The sequence below is a fragment of the Scyliorhinus torazame genome, chromosome 4, assembly GCF_047496885.1.
Source record: "Scyliorhinus torazame isolate Kashiwa2021f chromosome 4, sScyTor2.1, whole genome shotgun sequence".
NCBI lineage: Eukaryota > Metazoa > Chordata > Chondrichthyes > Carcharhiniformes > Scyliorhinidae > Scyliorhinus > Scyliorhinus torazame.
Window position 1 is genome coordinate 263,452,970 of NC_092710.1, and position 27,786 is coordinate 263,480,755.

A 27,786-nucleotide genomic window follows, 5' to 3' on the forward strand; every position below is an offset into this window, starting at 1 on the left:
TCTATCTTTCTGCGAGGTATTCGACGAACGGTTGCCACCGCCTGGTGAACCCTTGAGCCGACCCCCTTAGAGCGAACTTAATCCGCTCTAGCTTTATAAACTCTGCCATGTCATTTATCCAGGTCTCCACCCCCGGGGGCTTGGCTTCTTTCCACATTAACAATATCCTGCGCCGGGCTACTAGGGACGCAAAGGCCAAAACATCGGCCTCTCTCGCCTCCTGCACTCCCAGCTCTTGTGCAACCCCAAATATAGCCAACCCCCAGCTTGGTTCGACCCGGACCCCCACTACTTTTGAAAGCACCTTTGTCACCCCCATCCAAAACCCCTGTAGTGCCGGGCTTGACCAAAACATATGGGTATGATTCGCTGGGCTTCTCGAGCACCTCGCACACCTATCCTCCACCCCAAAAAATTTACTGAGCCGTGCTCCAGTCATATGCGCCCTGTGTAATACCTTAAACTGAATCAGGCTTAGCCTAGCACACGAGGACGATGAGTTTACCCTGCTTAGGGCATCTGCCCACAGCCCCTCCTCGATCTCCTCCCCCAGCTCTTCTGCCCATTTCCCTTTTAGTTCATCTACCATAGTCTCCCCTTCGTCCCTCATTTCCCTATATATATCTGACACCTTACCATCCCCCACCCATGTCTTTGAGATCACTCTGTCCTGCACATCTTGTGTCGGGAGCTGCGGGAATTCCCTCACCTGTTGCCTTGCAAAAGCCCTCAGTTGCATATACCTGAATGCATTCCCTTGGGGCAACCCATATTTCTCGGTCAGCGCTCCCAGACTCGCGAACATCCCATCCACAAACAGATCTTTCAGTTGCGTTATTCCTGCTCTTTGCCACATTCCATATCCCCCATCCATTCCCCCCGGGGCAAACCTATGGTTGTTTCTTATCGGGGACCCCCCCAAGGCTCCAGTCTTTCCCCTATGCCGTCTCCACTGTCCCCAAATCTTCAGTGCAGCCACCACCACCGGGCTTGTGGTGTAGTTCCTCGGTGAGAACGGCAATGGGGCTGTCACCATAGCCTGTAGGCTAGTCCCCCTACAGGACGCCCTCTCTAATCTCTTCCACGCCGCTCCCTCCTCCTCTCCCATCCACTTACTCACCATTGAAATATTAGCGGCCCAATAATACTCATTTAGGCTCGGTAGTGCCAGCCCCCCCCCCATCCCTGCTACGCTGTAAGAATCCCTTCCTCACTCTCGGGGTCTTCCCGGCCCACACAAAACTCATGATGCTCTTTTCAATCCTTTTAAAAAAAGCCTTCGTGATCACCACCGGGAGGCACTGAAACACAAAGAGGAATCTCGGGAGGACCACCATCTTAACCGCCTGCACCCTCCCTGCCAGTGACAGGGATACCATATCCCATCCCTTGAAATCCTCCTCCATTTGTTCCACCAACCGCGTTAAATTTAACCTATGCAATGTGCCCCAATTCTTGGCTATCTGGATCCCCAGGTAACGAAAGTCCCTTGTTACCTTCCTCAACGGTAGGTCCTCTATTTCTCTACTCTGCTCCCCTGGATGCACCACAAACAACTCACTTTTCCCCATGTTCAATTTATACCCTGAAAAAACCCCAAACTCCCCAAGTATCCGCATTATTTCTGGCATCCCCTCCGCCGGGTCTGCCACGTATAGTAGCAAATCGTCCGCATACAAAGATACCCGGTGTTCTTCTCCTCCTCTAAGTACTCCCCTCCACTTCTTGGAACCCCTCAACGCTATCGCCAGGGGCTCAATCGCCAGTGCAAACAATAATGGGGACAGAGGGCATCCCTGCCTTGTCCCCCTATGGAGCTGAAAATATGCAGATCCCCGTCCATTCGTGACCACGCTCGCCATCGGGGCCCTATACAACAGCTGCACCCATCTAACATACCCCTCTCCAAAACCAAATCTCCTCAACACCTCCCACAAATAATCCCACTCCACTCTATCAAATGCTTTCTCGGCATCCATCGCCACTACTATCTCCGTTTCCCCCTCTGGTGGGGCCATCATCATTACCCCTAACAGCCTCCCATGCATACACTTTTTTATGTACATAATTATCGAAAGCAGATTATTTTGTGACTTCCCTCCAGTTGTCTCCCTTCCCACTACTCACATGAGTGAATGGCTTTGAGGGTTCCAGCCACTCTTTGCTACCTCATGCATGGACCAAGGCAATGGTTACTCGCAGGCTCTCTGACTGCGAAGGTTTCACAACTGAGACTGAACCCCACAGCCAAACAAGCACTTTCCAATAAAAGTCACTGTATAACAATCAAGAAGCTTGGTGACCTTTTTCCCTTCGTTAAGTCATCTGCATTGAGGACAGTTGTAGCACAGGTGGTGTGGTAATCCTGTAGAAAAATGCTGTGTTTAACATTTTACATCCGTCAAGGACTGATCTGGTTATGTCTGTGACAGATATATCAATCTCTCTGGTTCAGGTACTCCCATTCCTGGGAAAATGGTTCTTGGGAATGATCAGCTATTCAGAGCATAATTCTTCCAATGTGGAAGTAAGATTCCAAAGGGAAAATTAAACAAGTAAAATAATGATTCAAAGTTCTGCTTCAAATTAGCGCAGTTTGGGTGCAGACTGTTCCATTGGAATGCTTTGCCCGTGTTATGCCCCAGAAATGGGTGCAATGCACACCAATTTCCACCCCATTAGGGTAGCTTTCTCTATTTTGAACCAGGTAACGTAGCAGAGGTGGGAGTCAGAAAGTCTATCCCTTTTGTGGGGGTTGCAGGGTGGATGGGCAAACTGACCACAGCACCATGGCCTATTCAGGGGAGTAAATAGGAATGTAGTGGTAGAAAGGGACAGTTTAGTTACAGTTTTCTGCAGCCAAGAGAGTGAGTCCAGAAGGCTGTGTTGCCTATCCCATGCGAGGGGTTAGGATACCTGCTCAAAGGGCAGCACGGTGGCACAGTGGTTAGCCCTGCAGCCTCACGGCGCCGAGGTCCCAGGTTCGATCCTGGCTCTGGGTCACTGTCCGTGTGGAGTGTGCATATTCGCCCTGTGTTTGCGTGGGTTTCGCCCCCACAACCCAAAGATGTGCAGGGTCGGTGTATTGGCCACGCTAAATTACCCCTTAATTGGAAAAAATGAATTGGGTATCGAAAAAAAAAATTTTTTTAAAGGATACCTGCTCAGAAATGGAGAGGAACTTGCAGTGAGAGGGGAAAGATCCAGTTGCAGTTGTCCAACAACACAGATAGGACTAGGAAAGAGGTAAAGAGGTTTTGCAAAGGAATTATGAATTGCAAGGGCTAAATTAAAAAGCAGAACCACAAAGTAATTGGGCGCGATCTAACCAAATTGCAAGAGAGTCCAGTGCTGAGCATGTTTAGTCGGATGTTTCGCATAGAGGCCTCTTCTGGCATCTACCGGCTGCCCTGGCTCCTGTAGGCCTGAATGGGGGCACGGCTTAGCCCGTAGATCACACCATTGTCTCCGAATTACTCCCTGAACAATGAGTGAATTAGCACATGATAAATGAGAGTTAGAGAGTTGAATGTGTGGCTCAAAGTTTGGTGTGGTGAAATGGGTTTTTGCCCATGAGAGGGTGCTCAATGGTGAAGCCCTGATCTTTAGTGTTTGATTGTTAGCAGCTGCCCCTATGGTGCTGACGCTCCTAGAGTTCAGGCACACTGTTTAGCCATCATAGGTTGCTGGACATCCAGTCTACTTATCTGGGCAGCATGGTAGCACAGTGGTTAGCACAGTTGCTTCACAGCTCCAGGTTCCCAGGATTGATTCCTGGCTTGGGTCACTGTCTGTGCGGAGTCTGCACGTTCTCCCCGTGTCTGCAAGGGTTTCCTCCGGGTGCTCCAGTTTCCTCCCACTGTCCAAAGATGTGCAGGTTAGGTGGATTGGCCATGCTAAATTGCCCTTAGTGTCCAAAAAGATTGGGCGGGCTTACTGGGTTATGGGGATAGTGTGGAGGCATGGCTTGAGTAGGGTTCTCTTTCCAAGGGCCAGCACAGACTCGATGGGCCGAATGGCCTCCTTCTCCACTATAAATTCTATGATTCTATGATTATCATTCTCTGAAATGTAGCACCTCTTGCTTTGAGGAGACACTTGACAGTTCAGGAGCGAAGTGCTAACACAACTAATAAATCAAACCGTTCATTTTAAATAGCCTTCAGCTGGGAAGCTAGAGGATGCTCACAGTCAAAGGGAGTGAAATTGACTTTCAGGGGAGAAGTTGCAGCAGGGCTCTGTCCTGGAAGAGTTTGATAGGTCAGTCAGGCTGCAGCTGTTGTTGCCCCTGCTATGGGTCTCCACAGTATTTAAAGATGGCTTATAAGCCTCACAGTTGCAAAGCCCCTACACCCCCCGCCCCGGCCTGTGGCAACCCCTGACATGGACCCCACCAGCCCACTGAACAACCCCAAGCCCGTTGAAGGCCCCCCCCACCCCCCCACCCCCCCCCTCCCGCCTCCCCACCCCCAGCACTGGGGAAGCAGAAATGGACACTCCCCTCCTCACTTTCCCTCGGTAGCCATTGCACCAGCTTCCCATTTTAGTAAAGGAGTACTAAACGACATTCGCGTGACTTCTTACTGGGAGTCAGGTGACTCCTAGGAGGCCACTGCATTCGACTTCAATCTCACTAATGAGATTGAAATTTTTTAAAGATTCGTACATGTGGCTGTCGCTGGGTGGGTCAGCATTTGTTGCCCATCCCTGAGGACATTTAAGAGTCAGTCACATTGAAATGAATGCAAATTAGGCTGAATGACCTTCTGGTCATTCTTGGATGAAATCCGGAACTTACCCATCCCAGGTATGCGCAGCAAACTTTCTTTCCTAAAGAACATTAGTGAACCAGATGTGTTTTTAAAATAATCGATGATAGTTTCAGGGGGCGCGATTCTCCGACCCCCCCACCGGGTCGGAGAATCGCCAGGGGCTGGCGTGAATCCCGCCCCCGCCGTGTCCCGAATTCTCCGCCACCAGAGATTCGGCGGGGGCGGGAATCGCGCCGCGCCGGTCGGCGGGGGCGGGAATCGTGCCGCGCCGGTCGGCGGGCCCACCCCCGGCGATTCTCCGGACCCGCGATGGGCCGAAGTCCCGCCGCTGTCAACCCTCTCCCGCTGGCGTGGATTAAACCACCTTTTGAACGGCGGGACAAGGTGGCGCGGGCAGGCTCCGGGGTCCTGGGGGCGGGGCGTGGGCCGATCTGGCCCGGGGGGTGCCCCCACGGTGGCCTGGCTCGCGATCGGTGCCCACCAATCCGCGGGCGGGCCTGTGTCGTGATGGAACTCTTTTTCTTCCGCCTTCGCCATGGTCTTCACTATGGCGGAGGCGGAAGAGACCCCCTCCCCTGCGCATGCGCGGGGATGACGTCAGCAGCCGCTGACGCTCCCGCGCATGCGCGCCCGGCGAAGACCTTTCGGCGCCAGCTGGCGTGGCGCCAAAGGCCTTTCCCGCCAGCTGGCGGAGCGGAAACCACTCCGGCGCGGGCCTAGCCCCTCAAGATGAGGGCTTGGCCCCTAAAGGTGCGGACCTCCGCACCTTTGTGGCGGCCCAACGCCGGAGTGGTTCCCGCCACTCCATTACGCCGGAACCCCCCGCCCCGCCGGGTAGGGAAGAATCCCGCCCATGGTCACTATTACTAAGATTAGAATTATATTCCAGATTTTATTAACTGAATTCAAATTCCACCAACTACCATGGTGAAATTTAAACCCATGTTCCCAGGTCATTGGCCTGGGCCTCTGAATTACTTGTTAAGTGACATTACCACTGCACCACCATCTTCCCTTAAAGTACCTGATACTTAATTCCGGTAGGCCTCTCCCATTAAAAGCCAGGCCAGGCTTCCACTGGTTTTCCAGCCAGTGGGCAGGACCTCCATGGCCAACATTAAATCCCATCCATTGTTTTTTGGAAAGGCTATGTGGTATTCCAGACATCCGCAATACTTGTGCAAGCTCTGGGTACGGGAATTACTGGAAACAATTTTCAATGAAAAGCTGCTGTTTCTCTATCTGTTAGACCTCTGACTACGCCACTTTCTCCTCCTCATCCATCTCTTTATTGCTGCACTATGGGCCTCCTCTTCATCTTTTGCATGCACACTCTCCTATCTATTATCAAGTTATATAGCAACTACAGCCTTTAATTTTGTTGCTCATGGGCGGCATGGTGGCGCAGTGGTTAGCACTGCTGCCTCAGGGCACCGAGGACCCCGGGTTCGATCCCAGCCCCGGGTCACTGTCCGTGTGGAGTTTGCACATTCTCCCCGTGTCTGCGTGGGTCTCACTCCCACAACCCAAAGATGTGCTGGTTAGGTGGATAGGCCACGCTAAATTGCCCCTTTATTGGAAAAAAAATTAATTGGGTATTTAAAAAACATTTTTAAAATTATGTTGTTCATACATATATGTACTATTTTTATTATTTTAATCTTATATTAGTCATTTGAAATAGTTGAAAAATTAGCATTCAAGAATATTTCCAAAAAGTACTTGGTGTGATTTAGTTAGTTGAACAAACTGTGGCAGCGATATGCCATTATTGGCAGGCTCCCATAGTCTCTCCATTGTGACTTGATGGCCATATGAGTTTTTTTATTTAAAAAGTGTGACAAAGCAATTCAGATGTCTGTGTGCCATATACATTTCTAATATCTGGTTAGGTGGCAATACCCATTGGATATGTTATTCTGATAGCACACATACGTACAAAATCAGAAATCAGGGGAACACAGTGACTATCCTTCAAAGTTTCTCCACTGGTGATGAAGTGTTTTCAGACGTTCTGATGTTAAGAATAGATAAATATTTCTTTTACCCGCCTTTGGTTCACCAGTGGTGACTTTTGAAATGACCTGTTTTCCCCAGCTGATATCCGCCCAGTTTGATCATTAACAAGTTTCAGCACAATTTGAAAAATATTCTAGTATTTAGAAATTCTGTGCATAAAAAAAACCATTAAAAAAAAAACCACAGGGGAGCTCAAATCATATAAATAAACTGCTGATTTTACGCAGCGCATGTGACATATGCTACCCGCATTTAGGAAATTGAATACATTTTGTAATTAACTAATCATCTTATATAATGACACTTATTTCGGAGAAGGCTTGTTTACAAGTTTGTTGGTTGCTATGGTAGCACATTTATCCGGCCTGCAGTTACATAATTTCATCTGAAGCATCAGTGTGTATTTGGTGATCAGAAATATCAGACTGGGGATAGCAAGGAAGAACAATTTGTGTTGAAGATCTGCATTGGTTTGGACAGCTGGATTTTATATTTGTCATGCTGAAAAGAGGTACTTTTCTTTTTTTATTGATAAATTAGTGGGTGTGATTTTAATAACAGGCTCTTAGCAAGCAATCATGACCGTTAGTCATGCCTGTCACATGGTGAGATCATTTTGTTTTGAACACTACTGCGGTGAAAAGAAGACGTCGCTAAAAAGAAATGAGTAATCCTCTTTATCTTTATTTATTCCAATTTTGTCTGAAGACATTGCCTTGGGTTGAGATGCAGTTCCATGTAAAGGAGTGGCGTGTGAGATCTGACGCAATTTACCACAGATTCCAGTTCCATCCAGATGCAGTGTTTGTTTCAGTGATTTTTTTAAAAATTTGCTCACAGGATGTGGGCATTAGTGCCAAGGCCAGGATGTATTATCCATCCATAATTTCCCTCGAGGAGGTGGTGGTGAGTCGCCTCCCTAAACCATTTCAGTGCTTGTGGTGAAGGTAGTCCCACAGTTCCGCCAGGGAGAAAGTTTCAGGACTTTGACCCAGCATTGATGAAGGATATACATGGCCACATGCAGCAAGAACTGTACAAGATTCAGCTTTGGGTTCATAAGTGGCAAGTAATATTTATGCCACACAAGTGCCAGGCATTAACTCCTCTGCTGACTTCCCAAAGACTTGTGGTGGAATACTCTCTACTTGCCTGCTTAAGTGCGACTGGAAATATGTTCAAGTAGCTCAACTCCAGCCAGGATATAGCAGCTCGCTTGATCGACACCCCAGTTCCACTGCCTTAAATATTCACTCCCTCCATCAATGGTGCCCCATGGCTGCCATGTTTACCACCTACAAGATGCGTTGGGCATCACGGTAGCACAGTGGTTAGCACAGTTGCATCACATCTCCAGGGTCCGAGGTTCAATTCCCGGCTTGGGTCACTGTCTGTGCGGCGTCTGCACGTTCTCCCCGTGCCTGCGTGGGTTTCCTCCGGGTGCTCCGGTTTCCTCCCACAATCCAAAGAGGTGCTGATTAGGTCGATTGACTAAGCTAAATTGCCCCTCGTGTCCAACAAAAAAAGGTTTAGGTGGGGGCAGGGTGGAGGTGCGGGCTTAGGTAGAGTGCTCTTTCCAAGGGCCAGTGCAGACTCAATGAGCCGAATGGCCTCCTTCTGCACTGTATATTCTGTGATTTTATGATAAATTACAGATGGTTCGTGATGAAGGGCGATGCGCACCCGGAACTTTGGTAAGACCACCCATCTCAATTACCATAGCGCACTGCCCCACCTCACCATTTGGACAGCAGACAAAGAAAGCTTCTATCTTACCCATTTGGCTTAGATTTGAAGCCAGGTCACATATGGTGGGCCTTTGCCATTGTACCACCTAGTTCTCTGGCCAGGTCCTGACAGGGGTAGGGAATACATTTATTTTGGGGGAAGAAGGTTCGATGTAAATGAAGTTTTAAGGGGTGTCGCAGTAGGATGATGAAAATGTTTAAAGATATAGGAGAACCTGGAAAAGCATTTTTTTTATCAACCCTTGCTGCGGCTGGAGAGGTCGGAGACTAAAAAAAGAGATTCAGAAATAGGGAGCAAAGACATTTAAAGACAGACACTAATCTGCAAGCAAGTCAAGATGCTGTCCGATGCAGGAAGTCCTACTTGTTTACTGCTGAAGTGTAGGTGGTGCTGTGTAAGATGATTGGCACAAGAATGCTTCTCAGTGATACCACATTGGAGCCAGGTGTAAAGGTTGGAGTTGACCTGAAAGGAAAGGGGCTGGAAGCATTTATGAGGCTGCAACAGATAGTTATTTTCATTGGATGTAGCACTGCACGGTAGCTACAGGAGTCCTGGTAGCAGATGGCACAGCACTGCAGCTCCCTAATCTGGGATGATAGTTCACCCTGGATATAGTCAGGTAAATGTGCAGCACCCTGCTGGCTGCTGGTATTTTGGTAGGTGTGGCTAATCAGGCAGCGCTGGCCTGCAATTAACCTGGCATGCCTTCTTACAAACATGGAAAACTGTGTTTGGGTGCTTGTCAGTGAGCAGCTGTGGGTGCCAGCACGCATAGGGGATTTGTTGTGCAGCCTGACATGTCTGGCACCCTTCCATGCTCCTCCTCTTCCAAATACTGGGAAACTCAATGGTGTGAGTAATGGAGGTGCGGGAGAAAATAAATAATTTTGCAACAACAAAAAGCTTCACAAGCCACCAAGGTGAAATTAGAAAAAGATTCGGAAATGTTTAAAATGATCTGACCCTTAAGTTGATGCATTACTTCTATGATTTCCATGATACACTTTTTGACCGAGTAACCTGTGAATGGCCCATTTCAAATGGATACGGTTTACCTTAGGTTTCCTGGGCACTGCATCAGGGGGAAACAGCTTTCAGAACACATACACCCAAACTAATATTTCAATGAAGCACACGTCTGTTTGAGTAAAGTTGTTGCACATTCCCATAGAAAATGTGGATGTGCAAGGAGGCGGCACAATCTCTGTTGCAACTCAGTGTGTGATAAGCCGAATGACGTCAGTTCAAATCCCATGCATTCAGTTTTCAACAGAAATCTGGTGTGAATAAAGGTGATCATGATGTGTGCAGCAAAATGGGAAAGTTGTCAAACTTTGCTCATGTCCTGAGCAAAGTAAACTGCTGCCCATACCCAGAGCAGGTTTTCACCCCAAAATGGGGCAGCAATGGAAGCTGACTGGAGCGTACATTTGTGCCATTGGTCTGTGTGCCAGCTTGCCAGTTTGCCAGCGCCATCCCGCCCCAGAGCCTTCCCCCTGGATGCTGGGTTAGGGATGGAACGGCGACTCGCCCGCAGGGTATTGATGGTAATTTTAAGGACAATTCTGGCCAATTATTAGATGTCCTTAGAGCATAGAACATACAATGCAGAAGGAGGCCATTCAGCCCATCGAGTCTGCACCGACCCACTTAAGCCCTCACTTCCACCCTATCCCCGTAATCCAATAACCCCTCCTTACCTTTTTGGTCACTAAGGGCAATTTATCATGGCCAATACACCTAACCTGCACGTCTTTGGACAGTGGGAGGAAACCGGAGCACCCGGAGGAAACCAACGCAGACAGGGGAGAATGTGCAGACTCCGCACAGACAGTGACCCAGCGGGGAATCGAACCTGGGATCCTGGCGCTGTGAAGCCACAGTGCTATCCACTTGTGCTACCATGCTGCTCTGGAATTTTCCAGCCAGCCTGTGGGCCGCCACAGCACTGGGAATAAACCAGCTGCATGGAAGCGGTCTCAAAGTGACAGACAGGGGAGTCAGATCTCCAGGCTTGAGGCCACCCCCCACTCCTCCATACCCCAGCCTACCTGGTGATAGCTGCAGCCACAGGCTGTCTGTGTAGTGGTTTTCCTCCCATAATGGTGGTCCTGAGGCTGTGGCCATTTTTTATTTTAGATTTTGTCAGTTTGCTGAGAGGGCACCTCGAAATGGAAGCATCCTCGCTCTCCCTTTTTCCACAATGGAAGGCTTAGCTCCTTTGGTGCAGCTTAATTGGACGGCAAGTGCACCCTCTGTTCTCTAATTGGCTAAATGAGGCAAAATTGATGTCAGGTGACTGCTCCCTACATTAAGGGTTCAGGACCCGTGTTTGACCCTGACATTGGGATCCTGACCCCAAATTCAAAGCCCTGCCCCCCAGTGACCATCTGCCACTTCAGTTACACATCAACCTAGTGACCTAATGCCCTTTTTTCAATTCATCTATGGGATGTGAGTGTTGATGGAAAGGCCAGCATTTATTGTCCATCCCTATACAACTGTCATTTTGCTCGGTCATTTTAAAGTCAGCCATATTGTTGTGGATCTGGAGTCACATATCAGCCAAGCCAGGTACGGATGGAAGATTTCCTTTCCTAAATGGACATCCGTGAACCAGATGTGCTGTTTAGACAATCCAAATCACCAATACTGATACTACGTCTTTAATTCCAGAACCTATTATAATTCAACTTAAATTTCCCACATGCCACGTTGGGATTTGATCATTAATGTAGACCTCTGGATTAGCAGTCCAGTAACATAACCACTCTGCTACCGTACTGCGTGTACCTCAGCACTTCAAGAAGAAGACCCACCACTCATGATGGGCAGTAAATGTGGCCATGCAAACATTAATCACGTCCAGACAACCCACACCGCCTTGTTCAAAGATCCAGGGAAAAGTGCATATCTGATGCAGCAGGAAAACTAAATCATTTATACATGCGAACGCAGTCAGGAAGAGAGGTTTTTTTCTGGTTCACTGCGATTTTTAAACACAAAAGAGCTTTTGTTGCTTTGGTGCTTGTTTTCCATTCTTACGTCCCTCTGCTGGCTGTCACACATGATGGTGTGTGAAATTAATTTTTAATTTCAGAAAGAAATGGTGAAATGTAGTATTTGCTGATGTTGTTACAAACTTGAGAAGTGTTTAATGGGGTGGATTAGGAAGCTCCTGCTCAAAGGACTTTGAATTTATGTTCCAGACTTCTGCTTGAATCATTGGTTAACTTGTTTAAGCAAATTAGGCTTTTTACTTATGGGTGCTGAGTTTGATTAATTGTTTTATAGAGAATGTGAAATTTGAATCAACCAGCATACTCTGTGCCCTACACACACAGCAGACAGTTACTTTCCCACAACACCCAGATTTTCTCACACTTTACCAATACGTCACTTTCCCACACTCTATAGACACTCTCATGTCTCTCATGGATACATTAACACTTTCCCATATCATATGGAAGCTTTGGATATGCGCCAGATGAAATGTTTTTATTATATAATAAAATTGGTAAAACAAAATGCTTGGTGCTTATAAAAAGTGCACAAGACTGTATTATTTCAGCCAAACAGCTCTTTTGAACAGTTTAGAGTAGAAATTTGACAAACGCTCTTTAAAGGGGTAGAGGAGGAGTGGCCAGAGAACCTCCACCTGCTGTTTTGACTTGTTGGTGATCCCTTTCCAAATCACAGGGATCGGGTCTTTTTAAAATAAATTAAGAGTACTCAATTATTTCTTTTCCAATTAAGGGGCAATTTAGCATGGCCAATCCACTTAGCCTGCACATCGTTTTTAGGTTGTGAGGGTGAGACCCACGCAGATACGAGGAGAATGTGCAAACTCCACACGGACAGTGACCTCGGACCAGGATCGAACCCGGGTCCTTGGCGCCATGATGCAGCAGTGTTAACCACTGCTCCACCGTGCCACCCCGGGTGAGGTCTTTAATAAGGACAAGGGAAATCCACACTAAGTAAGGTAACAAGCTATATTTATTTACAATATGTTATATACACTGCCCGATAGCTCCCTACCGTGTTCCTCTCTTTCTGCTCAGTGCCATACTGACCGATCTTATATACATTGGTTGATTAGAGTTCACCCATCCCTAACAGGGATGGGGAGGGGCGGGGGAAGCGGCTCGTATTCCGTGTGACCCACTGGTAAGGTAATCATTCCCACCCCGTAGGTCCTGTGGAGGATATTACACAGTAATTGGAATATTTGTTTTGATGCTGGCCCTGCAATCAGGAAACAGAGCTACTTGCTTTGCTGAGGAGGTAGGGAGTTTAGCGGCTCCTGTAGTTCCGAAAAGGGCATCTGACACAGATATCAGGCTGAAGAAAAAAAAACACCGTAAACCTTTATGGTACCCTTCAAGGAACTGAGGCAGTTAATTACAGTACTGAAAAACAATTTTTCTGCTTCTTGGGATCTTCAGTAGGCCAAAGGAACCTGCACCTCAGCACACCTTGGTACCACATCAGGGGAGTGAGAATTGTTAGACGGTCCTGAAACGCCACGGCCCAGGCCCACAGATAGTTTTCAAAGTAGCAAAAGCAGGCATCCATCCCCAAAGTGCAATTTGTTGGACAAATTATGGGGTCCCACCCTGAATAATGCCCCCCACTGGAACCGCACCCCAGCTCTCCTTCCCCTAACCTCTCTCCACATTGTGTATTTTATTTTAGTCAGGACAATGGAATTTTCCCTCCAGTCCACAGGATGTGTCTGGCTCCTTTGAATTCCAGAAGCAAATTTCCAGTTAATAAACATATCTATTTCCTTATTGCTCCTGTTCAATTTTCCCTTATTCTTTCCACAATTTACTTGCTGCATCAGAAAAGAGACCTGCATTTGTCCAGCGCCTTTAAGAACATCAGCAAGTCCCAAAGTGCTCTGCGGCCAATGAAATGAAGTGCTTTTGAAGTGCAGTGACTGACCTAGTTTAGGAAATGTGGCAGCCAACTTGTGCACAGCAAGCTCCCACAATGAAGATATTGTCCTGATGATCTTTTTTTCTCATTTAGAGTAACCAATTCTTTTTTTCCAATTAAGGGGCAATTTAACATGGCCAATCCACATCACCTGCACATCTTTGGGTTGTGGGGGTAAAACCAACCAGACACGGGGAGAATGTGCAAACTCCACAAAGACAGTGACCCGGGGCAGGATCGGACTTGGATCTTCAGCACTTTAGGCAGCAGTGCTAACCTACTGTGCCACCATAATCTGTTTTAATGATGTTCATTGAGGGAGAAGTGTTGGCCAGGCCTTCAAGGAGAACCCTTTAGCTTTATTTTGATCAGTGCCATGGGATTTTTAACATTCAATTGAGAGGATGGTCGGGACCTCAATCTATTTGAAGGAAGGCGGTGGTTGTCGGGAGCTGAGGAAAGGGGAGGAGGGCCTGGCAGTTTCAGGTCCCTCTCCATAATTTATCTTGGAGGGTGAGGGAAAGTGAAACCATTCCCAAGCTGGACTGGATTGGCCACAATGGGATGAAAGAGACGGGACGGCCTGTCCGAGCCTGAGGCTGACCATAAGACACAAACGTAAACTGAAAGATGAAATTCTACTTTAAAATAAAACTAAATTGTGGATCTAGAAATTCATCCATTCAGTGCCCATTCCTCAGGCACTAATTGGTATCCAAACCTCCAATTTGGTGGGTAGGAAGAGCACGCTCGATATGAACTAGAAGAGTACTGTCCACCATTTTTGTGGAAGTCACAAAATCAGCAGCTGGTACCCAGCCAATATTCTTTGCGCTCTGAAAAATTGAGTCTCCAGGTGGCCAACAGGAGGTCTTTAAAGGGACTGCAGCAGGCCACAATCAACAAGGTAGATGTTTATGCACCCAAATGTAAAGTTGAGGATAGCAGGCTTCTGCCAGCCCCTGCTACCCCTTCACCTCCACGCTGATCACTGGTGGTCACTGATGGGATCCCTTAAACACTATTCAAGAAATATTTTCAGATGGTACAACCTATTGAAGGAATAATTTTAATGATGTTAGTTCAGGGATAACTCATTAATTGCCTTTTGTAATGTTAACTCCATGTAGTGCTATGCAAATGCGCACTGTTATTGGAGAGCAGAGGGTTTTGTCTGCAATCCCTCACCTTTCCAGGTCTGAGTTTGTGTTGTTTAATAAAACACCACAAGCTCTTCAGAGGCATATTGTTGTGTACGTGGGTCATGCAGCAGTAAGAGACAATATGAACAGTTGAAACTGTTGTATATAGAGGCTATTTGATAGAAATACACGTTGAATGCAGAGTTAGCCTTGCAAGTGGGCAGGAGAACACTATAGTAAATGTGGGTGAGTTTGAGTCCCACTCACGAGCCCTGACAATAAAATCTGCATCAACAGCTTATAAGTGAGTAGATTGCTTATGGTACAAGTGTATACAATTTGATAGCTCCCATAGAAAAATAGTTTAATTTATTACTATATTAATTGTATTTCCGTCTGGACTCCTACACATTAAAATGAAGGGTGCAGGCAAAGGTCTCTGGAGTGTTCTAGGTGGATTTTGCTTATAGTGTAGGGGGAAAACTGCAAGTTGTTGGGACCAGTTTGTCTTTTTCAAATGTTTTTTTCTGACGTGCTTGTTACATAACAGATTTGTTAAAAAAATGTTCTTGGGATGTGAGTACCACTGGCAAGGCCAGCATTTATTGCCCACCCTTAATTGCCCTTGAGAAGGAATTTTTATGGAAACACATGAGAGCACGTGAAGTTCGATCCTGGCCTCAGGTCACTGTCCATGTGGAGTTTGCACATTCTCCCCATGTCTGCATGGGTCTCACCTCCACAACCCAAAGATGTGCAGCGAAGGTGGATTGGTCATGTTAAATTGCCCCCTAATTGGAAAAAAAATGAATTGGGTACATTAAATTTATTTTTTTAAAAGAGAACACGTGAGGAATTGTCACGAAGAACCGTCAATGGTCTTTCGAAGAAATTCATTTGCCAGAATGTGATGGGAGAGAACTGAAATCAGAGAGGGACATTTTACAGGCTTTGTTGATAAATAACAAAAGTAGAAGCTAACCAAAATAATATAATTAAAAATGAGAGAGACATACTTAAACAATCCCAATTAGGATGAAAACATTAAGGACAAACTCTCTGGTCAGGGTTTTGATGATAATGAAAAATCCATAAAATGTGGGTGGCACAGTGGTTAGCACTGCTGCATCACAGCATCAGGGAACCTAGTCCAATTCCGGCTTTGGGTGACTGTCTGTGTGGAATTTGCATATTCTCCCCGTGTCTGCGTGGGTTTCCTCCGGATGCTCTGGTTACCTTCCACAGTCCAAAGTTGTGCAGATTAGGTAGATTGGCCATACTAAAATTGCCCTTTGCGTCCAAAGATGTGAAGGTTAGGTGGGGTCACGGGGATAGAGTAGTGGTGTGGGCCTAGGTAGGGTGCTCTTTCAGAGGGTCGGTGCAGACTTGATGGGCCGAATGGCCTCATTCTGCACTGCAGGGATTCTGTGGTTATTAGAAAGATAACTATTATGTTATTTTCTGGAAATTAATCTTAATTTACTCTTTGCTAAACTTGTCCCTTGGATAAGGCCAATCATAAGAGTTTATCGGGTAAAATTACATTTTATCATTCTGAAAATCTTCTGTTGAATATTTTCTTGGGTGTTCCACAATTTGGGGAAAAGTGGCAGCGATTTTTAGAAGGCCCTTCCGTATCACCATACATCAACTTAATGGAATAGACTGATTGTATGTGTCTATGACACTCAGTGCTGACACAAAAAGGACCATCAGCACAGACTCTACAGTATATATTGTAAAAAATTATCTGACATGAGTCATATCAAGGCTATAATTTCATTTGCGTTTCAGGGATTAGTTTTTCTCTTCAGACTTCTCTCTAAATGTCTCCTCTTGCTTTTTTTTCTCCTGATATTATAATGGTGATCGGTGTTGGGGTGAAGTTCTTGGTGTATGAGAGCTCACCCATAGCCTGAGAAATGAGCACTTGGAGTCGCCCTCATCAAACTTGATTATGTTCCCACTCAAAATCCATATGCATTCACTTCCCACAAGATGTCACAGGGTAATGATTATATCCAGGCTATTTCCCCCTTCTTAGCACAGGGATGCTCCAGCACGCACACTAACGCTCCAACTGAGTTTGGCTAAATCAACATGAAGTTAGATCCTTCTCGTATAAATGGTTCAGAATATGAAGTGCCGGCTTGATTTTGTTGGTAGTATTCTTGCCTCTGAGCTAGAGCTTATGAATTTAAGCTCAACGTAGATTTAAGTGCAGGATTTAGGCTAATTCCATACCACTATTTAAAAAGAGAGTAAAAAGCTTTCCCTGATGTCCTGACCCGTGTTTTCCCCTCACTCAACATCATTAAGGGGAAATGGTGGTATAGCAGTAATGTGACTGGGCTAGTAACCAACAGTAAAATGATTTGACTCTGAAACGGCAAGCCACTCAGTTCTGGAGTAATAAAGGATGGGCAACCAATGCAGACCCTGCCAGTGATATGTCCACATCCCAAGAAACAATGAAGAAAAAAACATTATTTGATCACTCGTCTCATTTGTTGCTGATGCTACCTTGATTTTTCTTTACCACACCAGAAAATAGTTACCAACGAAATCCATCAGGGAAGTTTTCACTCCTTTAGCTAACGGAATCATCTGAATGAGATTACTGTTGAACCACTTTCAGGCAGCTTTTTGTTTTAATCGAATAGAGGAACCTGGGTTTATAATTTATTTGTAAAACACAGCAAAATGAAACATATCAATGTAATACAAGTTGCAACGTAAAAAAGCATGAAGTTCATTAAAAAAAATGTGATTGTGGCTGTCACTGAGGGACGTGAATGGCTGACAATAAAACCTGCTGAAAATGGAATAAAGCTGTCCTGTGCGGTTTCCTTGCTCTCTCACTCCCCCTATAGAATCACACCAGCTAATCCAGTCTAGAGGTCTTCAGTACAGAAAGCAGTGATTGCAAGATAATCTAGCAGCCAAGCACAATGATTCAAATGATTCAAATCATATTACAAATCCAGAACTCAAACCTAAATGATTTATACTTATTATGCTGTTTCCGTGGGTGGCACGGTGTCACAATGGTTAGCACCACTGCCTCACGACGCCAGGGACCCGGGTTCAATTCCGGCCTCCGGTCACTGTCTGTGGAGTTTGCAATTTCTCCCCGTGCCAGTGTGGGTTTCCTCCGGGTGCTCCGGTTTCCTCCCACAGCCCAAAGAAATGCAGGTTAGGTGGATTGGCCATGCTAAATTTCCCTTTTGTGTCCAAAGATGTGCAGGTTAGGTGGAGTTACGGGGATAGGGCAGGGAGTGGGCCTGGGTAGGGTGCTCTCAGAGGGTCGGTTTGGACACGATGGGCCAAATGGCCTCCTTTTGCACTGTAGGAATTCTATTCTCTGGTTCATTTGCATGTGTGGAGTCTGCACATACTCCTGTCTGCAAAGATCAGATGATCTAAATGTTTTTTTGTTATCTCTTTATTTTGTCAATGTGTGTTTAATTTCTGTGACGACTTTATTTCATGTTAGGGGTAAGGACCACTGAGTGATGATGTTCAAGGGAAGATGAATCTCTGTGATCTCATTTATCAGGGAATTATTTCACTGCTACATGGCAGATACAAGTATTTCCTGTGATTAACCGCTCGGCACAATAAAGAACCAACGCGCATATTCCAAGTTCTTTGCATCGAATACTTAATGGCAACACAAAAAAAAATCTGTAATCGTTTACAAAATGTGGAGCCCTGACACCGGACACTGGAGAGGCACAAGAAGACAAGATAACTGCAATTTAACAAACTGGTTCTCTGAGCCAGCCCCACTTGTGGGCGACTGTCTTCCTTGAAGGAAACCTGTGGTGGATGTGAGGAATTAGCAAGGGGCGCCTCCTCCGCCCTGGAGGTATCCGGTCCCTTGTAAGCAGTCTCAACAAGTCCCTTCCACGCAATCGCTTCGGTGCCCCGCGTCCTGGAAGAGGAGAGATCTCAGGCGCCAGCAGAAGCTGCGGTCTGTGGTGACTGCTGACACTCAGGAGTGGCGCGCACACACACCTCAATCACTGTTCGTCCACTTCCTCCTCAAAAAGTCAAATAAAGTCAGACTGAAAGCAAGGGGCTGCCAGCAACAACCGTTAGCTTAAATGAAATAGGGTTTTTTTTGTCAAGAAAAGGGCAACTATAATTGCCAAGTGGAGATCAAGTGCATATTATCATTGGAGCTCTTTCAATCATTAGTAAAGCAATCGGCTCATTCACGTTGTGGAATTCATAACCGACGCTCAGTGATAAGTTATCTATGTAAATTGTTTAATTAAAGGCACCTCGCCTATATATTAAACCTCTTTCTGCCAGCGAGTTCTCAGTGGACAGTGTGGGCTCGCTCCACAAACCTTGACAACGCGCTGGCGACTATGAAAACTTTAACAGAGAAGATTTCTTTCATAGGTTAGATATATTTCCGTGCTGGGGGTGAGTTGACCGCTGTACTATGTAACCGGGACTGGAAGGGGCAATCCCTGATGTTGGTGACGGTGGGAACCCAGCAGTTTGCTCTGTGCCCGGGGGTCGGCTCCACACTTAGGGATCCGATCCCGGCTGTGCTTCCTGAGGATGAAGTTGTGGATTCAGCTCCCGGGAGGAGACCCGGAGGACCCGGGTGGGTCCAGATTGCCACGTCGAAAGTCAGCGAGGGGGGGGGGGGGGGGGGGGGGACGGACGAACGGACGAACGGACGACTAAATGTTGTGGAAATAAATATTTGCTGGGAATGTGTGATTTGCAAGAAATTCACAGGCTGAGTTGATCATTTTATTGCATCTGGCCGCTTAACTCTTAAACGCAACCCATTTCGGAGACCGGAGTGACAAACTTTCTCCCCTCTACACAGCCAACTTTACACAGATCTGACTGTGATAATGTTTATATTATCAGTGATTCCGGTGGTCATTTCAATGTAATTGTGCGAGTCATTCAGTTCACATTGCAATTCCAGCCCCCCCCCCACACACAGAAAGGATGAGATCCCAATCAGCCAGAAACTGTCATTTTACTAGCTGGAAAATCACTAACCGCTTGTATTTGCAGCGAGGAATCGTGTCCCAATTGTGAAATTGAGCATTCCTCCAACATTACTGTTCCGCTGATGACACATCCCCCCCTGATAGACAGCTTGCCTTAATCCTGCTGAAACTGAACTGATCTCCTGAACTTTTGTATGATATCGGAAGTTGCAACAACAAAACTACAGCAAAGTTTGATTCTGTGGCTAAATGCAGTTGAACAACTCCCATGTATCTACAGTCCAAAGGTGTGCAGGTTAAGTGGATTGGCCATGCTAAATTGCCCCCAAAGATTAGGTGGGGTTGCGGGGATGGGGCAGGGGAGTGGGCCTAGGTGGGATTCTCTTTCAGAGGGTCGGTGCAGACTCGACGGGCCGAATGGCCGCCTTCTGCACTGTGGGAATTCTATGGCCAAGTATGCAAAAGCCACTCAGTTACCCGGAGCTGTTCTGAGCAAACAAAAGGGATTTGTATCCCCGTGTGGCTACTGCGAGGTGATCTGATGGGGCAGCAGGTGGGAATGAATGTTGCGAGCGCTCAGAGAAAGCACAGAGCGCCAGTTCACTGCTCAGTGTGACGCTGGCGTTCCGGGAGGAAGCCCAGAGTGAGAGTGACAGGCTGACTCAGGGAGGTCAGAACCGCCCGGCAGGAGCACATAGCTCACATACCACCGCCCCCAGCCCAATCTGCTGTCTCCTGTGTGTATATATATACAGGCGAGAGGGCGCTCTGTGCTTTTTACAATCTCTAACTGGGCACGGATCGTACAAGGATAATACAGGGACCATCAGACCAAGTGCTCAGCCTTTTAGACATGACTGTTAAATCCAGCTCCTCGGGATCTGCTGTTACATACTCCAAAATGAGAGGGGTGGTCGCGATACTTACCGGTAATTGATGTTTTCACATCACAGTTTCGAGTAGATATATTTTGCATGATGTCAAAAGGCTGCAAGTTACAATCGTGTGTGTGTGTGTGTTCAGATTTTTTAAGGTTCCCAAGATCAATTTACTTTTAAAATCGTCCAGTCTGGCAATAGAAGTGCGGGATGGTAAATGACTTCTTAAAACTTGCAAAGTGCAGAAAGTAACTGCCAGCTGACTGGACCTGTCTATAACTTGATGTATTGAGCTGCTCATTTCAAGTGCTCTTATCGGCCGTTTTATTTTTACAGCTTTCATGAAACAAAGGCGAATGGGACTGAACGATCTGATTCAGAAAATAGCAGCTTCTCAGTCCTACTCCTGTAGACAGTAAGTATCTGCTACCGTACTGTCACTGATCACCGAGCATAATGGACAGGAGCTGCCGGGAAATTTAACAGGGGCAATGGGGGAGAGGGTAACGGGGAGGGGGTGGATTTGACCCGTTTGGTTCCCCCATCACCACTTTATGCTTGCGGCACAATAGCGCGTCTGTCTGCACCGAGATATCGCCGGCTAGTTTGTCCCCTTCAAACAATGCCTTGTGTTCAGTAAGATCTCAGTGTGATTCGGAGTGGAGTGCCCGGCTGGCGGGCAGCGTGTGAAACCCCCACATCAGAGGCCTCGGTGTCTAACGGGCTGTCTTTTCTCCTTCTCTTCAAAACAGCGCGGAAGTCCCGGCCATGTTACACGTCAGTCCCAAAGAAAGCGAAGCGAATGGAGAGAACGCGTCTCCCCCGGTGAGTATAAAGGAGAGCAGGATTTGATCATTCACCCCCTTGTTAAGCCTTCACACCCTGTTAACTTGCTTCTACTGTGATTTCCTCCCCTGCAGTCCAGCCCCACGACAGCACAGATCAACCTTGGCCCTTCGTCTAATCCACAGTGAGTGCCATTCATTTCCCTGACTTTGACTTTAAAACAATCTGTTGCTGAGTGGATTTCACCCCGGGAATGCTGCACATTATTCATGTCTTTAACTCTCTCACCTCCAGGGCCAAGCCAAGTGATTTCAACTTTCTAAAGGTGATTGGAAAAGGAAGCTTCGGAAAGGTAACACTATTTTTTTAAAACTAAAAGACGACCTAACCGGTTGCAAAGTGCAAAATCATCTTCCCTTCTGCTAGTGTGTCTCTCTAAATAGATGACCATTTATGTTTGAATAGGTCCTCCTGGCTAAACACCGATCTGATGACCAATTCTACGCTGTGAAAGTTTTGCAAAAAAAAGCCATTTTGAAGAAAAAGGAGGTAATCATTTACCCCCATTTTAAAAAAAAATCATTTACCCCATTTAAAAAATGATTTACCCCCTTTTTAAATCATTCTATACCTTTCTGCTGCATGATGTGGAGATGCCGGCGTTGGACTGGGGTGAGCACAGTAAGAAGTCTTACAACACCAGGTTAAAGTCCAACAGGTTTGTTTCAAATCACTAGCTTTCGGAGCACAGCTCCTTCCTATTCATTCACCTGAGGAAGGAGCAGCGCTCCGAAAGCGAGTCTTTGAAACAAACCTGTTGGGCTTTAACCTGGTGTTGTCAGACTTCTTACTGTTTCTGCTGCATGTGTTTTGTGCACACTCTAATTCTGTGAAGCCTGCTGTTCTTTTTGAAATGCACAAATATTCTTCAGTTTTCTTAATCACTTCTTTTATCCCCCGCCCTCTCCTCCAATTCAGGAGAAACACATCATGTCTGAGCGCAATGTCCTGCTGAAGAATGTCAAACACCCTTTCCTGGTGGGTCTCCACTACTCCTTCCAGACAGCCGACAAGCTCTACTTTGTCCTGGACTACATAAATGGAGGCGAGGTAAGTGTCACTCACGGGGGACTAACTGCAGCATGGGATTTCCTGTCCCCAGCCACAGCGGCTTATTTATTTTAAGAGGGGAGATTTATTAGCGGACGTGGAGGGCAAGTCCATGGAATTGTAACTGTAAAGTTAGGGCGGAGGGGGGTTGGGAGATTTGACAGGCCACTTCCTTTCGCTTGCTTTTACTGTTGCTTGCTCTCTGGTCGATTTCAGTTTATTTATTAGCTGGTTTGTTCTCTTTTACAGTTGTTTTATCACCTCCAACGAGAGCGTTGCTTCCTGGAACCACGAGCTAGGTTTTATGCTGCTGAGATTGCCAGTGCTCTGGGTTACCTCCATTCTCTTAACATTGTTTATCGGTGAGTGAGACGTGACCCTGTGATTAAACAGTAAAATAGTGCTTAGAAATCTCGATGGGACAAAATTAAACTTCACATTTTTCATTGCGCCATACCAAAATGACTGTTGTGTTGCATGCAGATTTGAATAGATTGTGAAGTAACTCTGCGTGGTTTTTTTTTGTTGAATCTTGTAGAGATTTAAAGCCTGAGAATATTTTACTTGATCGCCAAGGACACATTGTTCTGACTGATTTTGGCCTATGCAAAGAGAACATTGAATCGAATGACACAACTTGCACTTTCTGTGGCACACCAGAGGTAAGTAAGACATTTATTTTGAATCCCAGAGTATGAACTCTTTCTGTATTTTATTGCTGGCCAATCATTATCTCCTCCAGAAAACATTTTGTAATCATTTAAGGCATGTAGCATTCAGAGTCACGGCTGACTTGGAGGCGGCATGTAAGGTAAATAAGGTGGAGTTGTTCCCCTTGGAGGAAGATATATATCTCTGAAGAACTATTTTTCTTCTGTACCTATGGAGGGAGCATCGCCCTTTTACTTTTATTTGCTATGGTCAAGCTGAATGCTCGGCCTGTCTTAATCAGGTTAGCACTGTGGTTTCCTATTGCTGTCAAACATGGACCCTCTGCAGTCTTTGGGAAAGATCTGTTTAAACACTTAACATCAGTACCCACACAATCCTGTGTATATACCGTTGTTGCTTTTGCTTCTGCCTGTGCTGTAGAACACAGGCTGCAGTATAACTAGGAACCAATCCTTTAGAATCAACTTTAGTTATGCAAGTGCAACATAAAGTAGCACTTTTTAATGAAAAGTAACCAGTATCAATTTAAAAAAAAAAGTAAAGTATCCAATTAAGGGGCAATTTAGCATGGCCAGTCCACCTAACTTGCACATCTTTGGGTTGTGGGGATGAAACCCACACAAATATAGGGAGAATGTGCAAACTCCACACTGACAGTGACCCAGGGCTGAGATTGAACCCGGGTCCTCAGCGCTGTAGGCAGCAGTGCTAACCACTGCAAGTAACAGTCACTAAACATTTTTTTAAATGAGGGTTGTCTGTATTGTGCCGGAGTTTATTTATTACTCTGTGTGGTGAAACACAAATTGACTCTTGATTTATTCTGTTACAGTACTTGGCCCCTGAGGTTTTACACAAGCAACCCTATGACAGAACAGTTGACTGGTGGTGCCTGGGTGCAGTTCTCTATGAAATGTTGTACGGATTGGTAAGCATTATCTGTGCGTCACTAAGCAAGCAATCCTCAATTTACAGCATTAGATATTATACTAAATTATGAATCTTTGCTTTGATACAGCCACCTTTCTACAGCAGGAACACAGCTGAGATGTACGATAATATTGTGAACAAGCCACTGCTTTTGAAACCGAATATCTCCAACGCTGCGAGGGATCTGCTGGAGGGCTTACTGCAAAAAGACAGAACAAAACGCCTGGGTGCAAAGGAGGACTTTGTGAGTAAATACTTGTTTCTTTTGAAACATTGAAAATAGGATCAGGAGAAGGCCTGTTCCACCATTCATTATGATCATGGCTAATCAACCAACTCAACAGTATGTGCCCGCCTTCCCCCCCCCCCCATATTATTTGATTACTTTAGCCCAAGTGCTATATCTAACTCCTCCTCCTTGAAATCATACAGGGCGGGATTCTAGGGTCCGTCAACCATGTTTTACGGTGCGGCGCTAACCCGCCGGCAGCGGGATTCTCTGTTCCCACAGCCGGCCGATGCGTTTTCCCATTGTGGCCACCTCACACCGTCGGGAAACCCATGGGTATGGATGCGCTGCCGGAGGATCCCGCCAATGGAGAATTCCGCTTTTGGCCTCAACTACTTGTGATAAGGAATTCCACAGGCTCACCACTTTCTGGTGAAGAAATTTCTCCTCATCTCAGACCTAAATGGCCAATGCCATGTCCCGAGACTGGTTCTGGATTCCTCCACAATCCGGAACATCCTTCCTGCATCAACCCTGTCTAGTCCTGTTGGGAATTTTGTAGGTATCTATGAGATCCCCCCCCCCCCCCCCCTCATTCTCCTGAACTCTAGCGAATATAATCCTAACTGACTCAATCTCTCTCGTATGTCAGTCCCGCCATCCCAGGAATCAGTCTGGTAAACCTTCACTGAACTCCCTCTATAGCAAGAACATCCTTCCTCCGATAAGGAGTTCAAAACTCTACACAATATTCCAGGTGTCTCCTCACCAAGGCCCTGTAGAATTGCAGCAAGACATTTGTACTCAAATCCTCTCACAATGAAGGCCAACACACCACTTGCCTTCTTTACCGCCTGCTATACCTGCATGCTTACCTTCGCGACTGGCATATGAGGACACCCCGGACTCTTAGCACAGTCCTCTCTCTTAATCTCCAGCCATTCAGATAATCTGCCTTCCTGCTTTTTCTACTAAGTGGATAAGCTCACATTTATCCACATTATCCTGCATCTGCCATGCATCTGCCCACTCACTCAGCTTGTCCAAATCATTATGAAGCATCAAAGCATCTCTGCATTCTGTGTAATTTGGGTTAAATTGTTTTCCTATTGCATTTGACTGTATGAGATAGCTACTTGTATGATGTAAACATATCTCTGAGACACCTCCTTTCTGAAGTAACCTGCATTGAAGTCTTGTTTACTTTGGGGAAAAAAAAACTTATTTTCCAGTTCACCTGACCATACAAATTATGATCATTTTGAAGTGGACATGGTAGACCGCTTGAATAAAGTATATTCTTTTAATGGACAGTGTATATAAACTTGACCAGTTGCTGTGTTCCTACATTTTAAAAATTGTTGAATAAAGTGAGTAGCGTTAGCAAATAAATTTTTTTATTTGACTGTAATGTCCTCTTTCTACAGGTGGATATCAAGACTCACATCTTCTTTTCTACAATAAACTGGATTGATTTAAATGCCAAGAGGCTAACACCTCCGTTTAACCCTAACGTGGTAAGTTACTAATTACTTTCAGAATTGCTTCACAATAGTAGTTTTGTGTGGTTAATATAAGAAAGCAGCCCACCTTTGTTGCTCCACCTTTTTGAATTTGGAAGATTGTCTAAAATTACAGCAAAAATCTCAACTGGAATTATATTTCGCTTTATCTTTTTTAACCATTGTAGAGTGGACCTTCTGACTTGCAACACTTTGACCCAGAGTTTACAGAGGAGCCAGTTCCAAACTCAATTGGCAGATCGCCCGATAACGCTCTGATTACTGCCAGTGTTAAGGAAGCGTCTGAAGCCTTCCTGGGATTCTCGTATGCTCCACCCATGGACTCCTTCCTGTAGTGAATCATTAAACTGAATTGTCTCATCGGGTTACCTTAACTGAGCTCTATGTTCGGTTTACCAAGAAATGGGACTTGGCTGGAAGGAAAAATATACATCTCATTGGCAGCTGCCTGGCCTTCGATTCCATTTCTGAGGGGTTGCTGAAGTGTTCGAGGAGCATTTGTTGCTCAGCGAGTCTGGGAGACGGCAGCCATGGCGCTACGCTGCTGTACGCCAGAAGAAAGTCCATTAATCAAAGGGACAGAGAAAGAACTTTTTTGTCATCCACCCACCATTTGAAGAACTGCTATTTAAACCTGACTAGACGAGGGCGATTGTCTGAAGACTGTTCTTTCAGCTACACGTGCCTTCTGCTGTCAACCAGGTTGCAGGCACTGGAGTGGCCACATTCAAGAATTGTGACGCAACATATAGAAAGAGAACAATAGTACAAGTGTGGTTTAATCTTGGCCACTGGACTTGATGATTGTTCTATGGCTTAAATATTGACTTGAGAGATTTTGATCTCACAGCAGGACACTACACTGTGGGAGATATTCATCACATGAGATGAAACATCGCCATACCATCTCTGTATAATTTAACCTATCTGCTCCATACACAAATACACACACACACACACACACAATTAACCTCTAAAATAGTTCACTACAATATGCTTGAAGCATTGCTGCTATAAGTAGAACTATAAATTTTGTTTCTAGGACCAAAATGCCCCATTGTGGAGTCTGTCTTAAAACTACCAACTGGCTTCTATGTGCTAGTAATCCCATACATATAAAATAACTTTGTTTTTGTTTCTATTACATTCCAGATTTTAATGGTCGTCTCATTTCAGCTGTGCATATGTAAAGAAATCTATGTTGTGATCTGTTGCTGCACAAGTTTTAATGTGTATATTTAAGACATTGCCAGTAATGTAAATTTATTTTCTGTACAATAGATTATAATTTTAATTTGTTTTGAAATGTACACATTCCTGAAATAAGGTTGAGTTTGCAATAAATGTGAGACTATTTTAAAAATATTTTGCTCCCAAGTTTTGTAACTAGGTTGAAAAAAACAATGCACCACTGTTTAAAATGTTAATGCCAAAGCATTCTTGCATTAGCGACCAGTCAATAACAAGTTAACTGGATAACTAATTCACACTTTGTCATAGGTCAGTAAAAGAGTCTGCTAAATGTCCAAATTGGGCAGCATGGTAGCACAGTGGGTAGCACTGTTGCTTCACAGCTCCAGGTTTGCTTCCCGGCTTTGGTCACTGTCTGTTTGGAGTCTGCCCGTTCTCCCTGTGTTTGTGTGGGTTTCCTCCGGGTGCTCTTGTTTCCTCCCACATGTCCCGAAAGACATGCAGTTAGGTAATTTAATGTACTCGAACAGGCATTGGAATGTTGCGATTGGGGGCTTTTCACAGTAACTTCATTGCAGTGTTAATGTAAGCCTACCTGTGACAATAAAGATTATTATTATTTTCAGACACTTCTCCATTTTCCTTGAATTTCAAGACAGTAGAATCAGTGTTTTTTACCTCCCAATGTTACCTCAATGTGCGACTAGTGATTGTCCTGTTTGCTTCCAGTGGAACATAAAGTCTTATTGTCTGTGTCTCTGCAATTAAAATTCAAGAAATATTGGATTCTAGATGTTTTTAGAGCTCTGAACTGCTTTTATATTGGGTTTAGTGGGGTTCTAATGTCACC

General features: G+C 45.7%; 1 protein-coding gene across 4 annotated transcripts in view; it reads left to right on the forward strand.

The window, feature by feature from the left end:
• The window catches only part of sgk1 (serum/glucocorticoid regulated kinase 1), a 116,089-nt gene extending 88,981 nt beyond the window's left edge, over positions 1-27,108 (forward strand). The window contains exons 1-13 of one of the 4 annotated variants that reach the window (XM_072499719.1): positions 18,921-19,042; positions 20,832-20,910; positions 21,248-21,320; positions 21,416-21,465; positions 21,576-21,633; positions 21,747-21,830; positions 22,260-22,391; positions 22,641-22,753; positions 22,930-23,053; positions 23,896-23,991; positions 24,082-24,237; positions 25,650-25,739; positions 25,913-27,108. In XM_072499719.1, coding sequence (XP_072355820.1) covers positions 19,009-19,042; positions 20,832-20,910; positions 21,248-21,320; positions 21,416-21,465; positions 21,576-21,633; positions 21,747-21,830; positions 22,260-22,391; positions 22,641-22,753; positions 22,930-23,053; positions 23,896-23,991; positions 24,082-24,237; positions 25,650-25,739; positions 25,913-26,080 — 1,257 coding nt within the window. In that variant the 5' untranslated portion in view covers positions 18,921-19,008 and the 3' untranslated portion in view covers positions 26,081-27,108. Of the gene's footprint in view, positions 1-18,920; positions 19,067-20,377; positions 20,547-20,831; positions 20,911-21,247; positions 21,321-21,415; positions 21,466-21,575; positions 21,634-21,746; positions 21,831-22,259; positions 22,392-22,640; positions 22,754-22,929; positions 23,054-23,895; positions 23,992-24,081; positions 24,238-25,649; positions 25,740-25,912 lie in introns of those variants that run through there. The other 3 variants (XM_072499720.1, XM_072499718.1, XM_072499717.1) reach the window with 3 other exon arrangements.
• Positions 27,109-27,786: the final 678 nt, after the last annotated feature.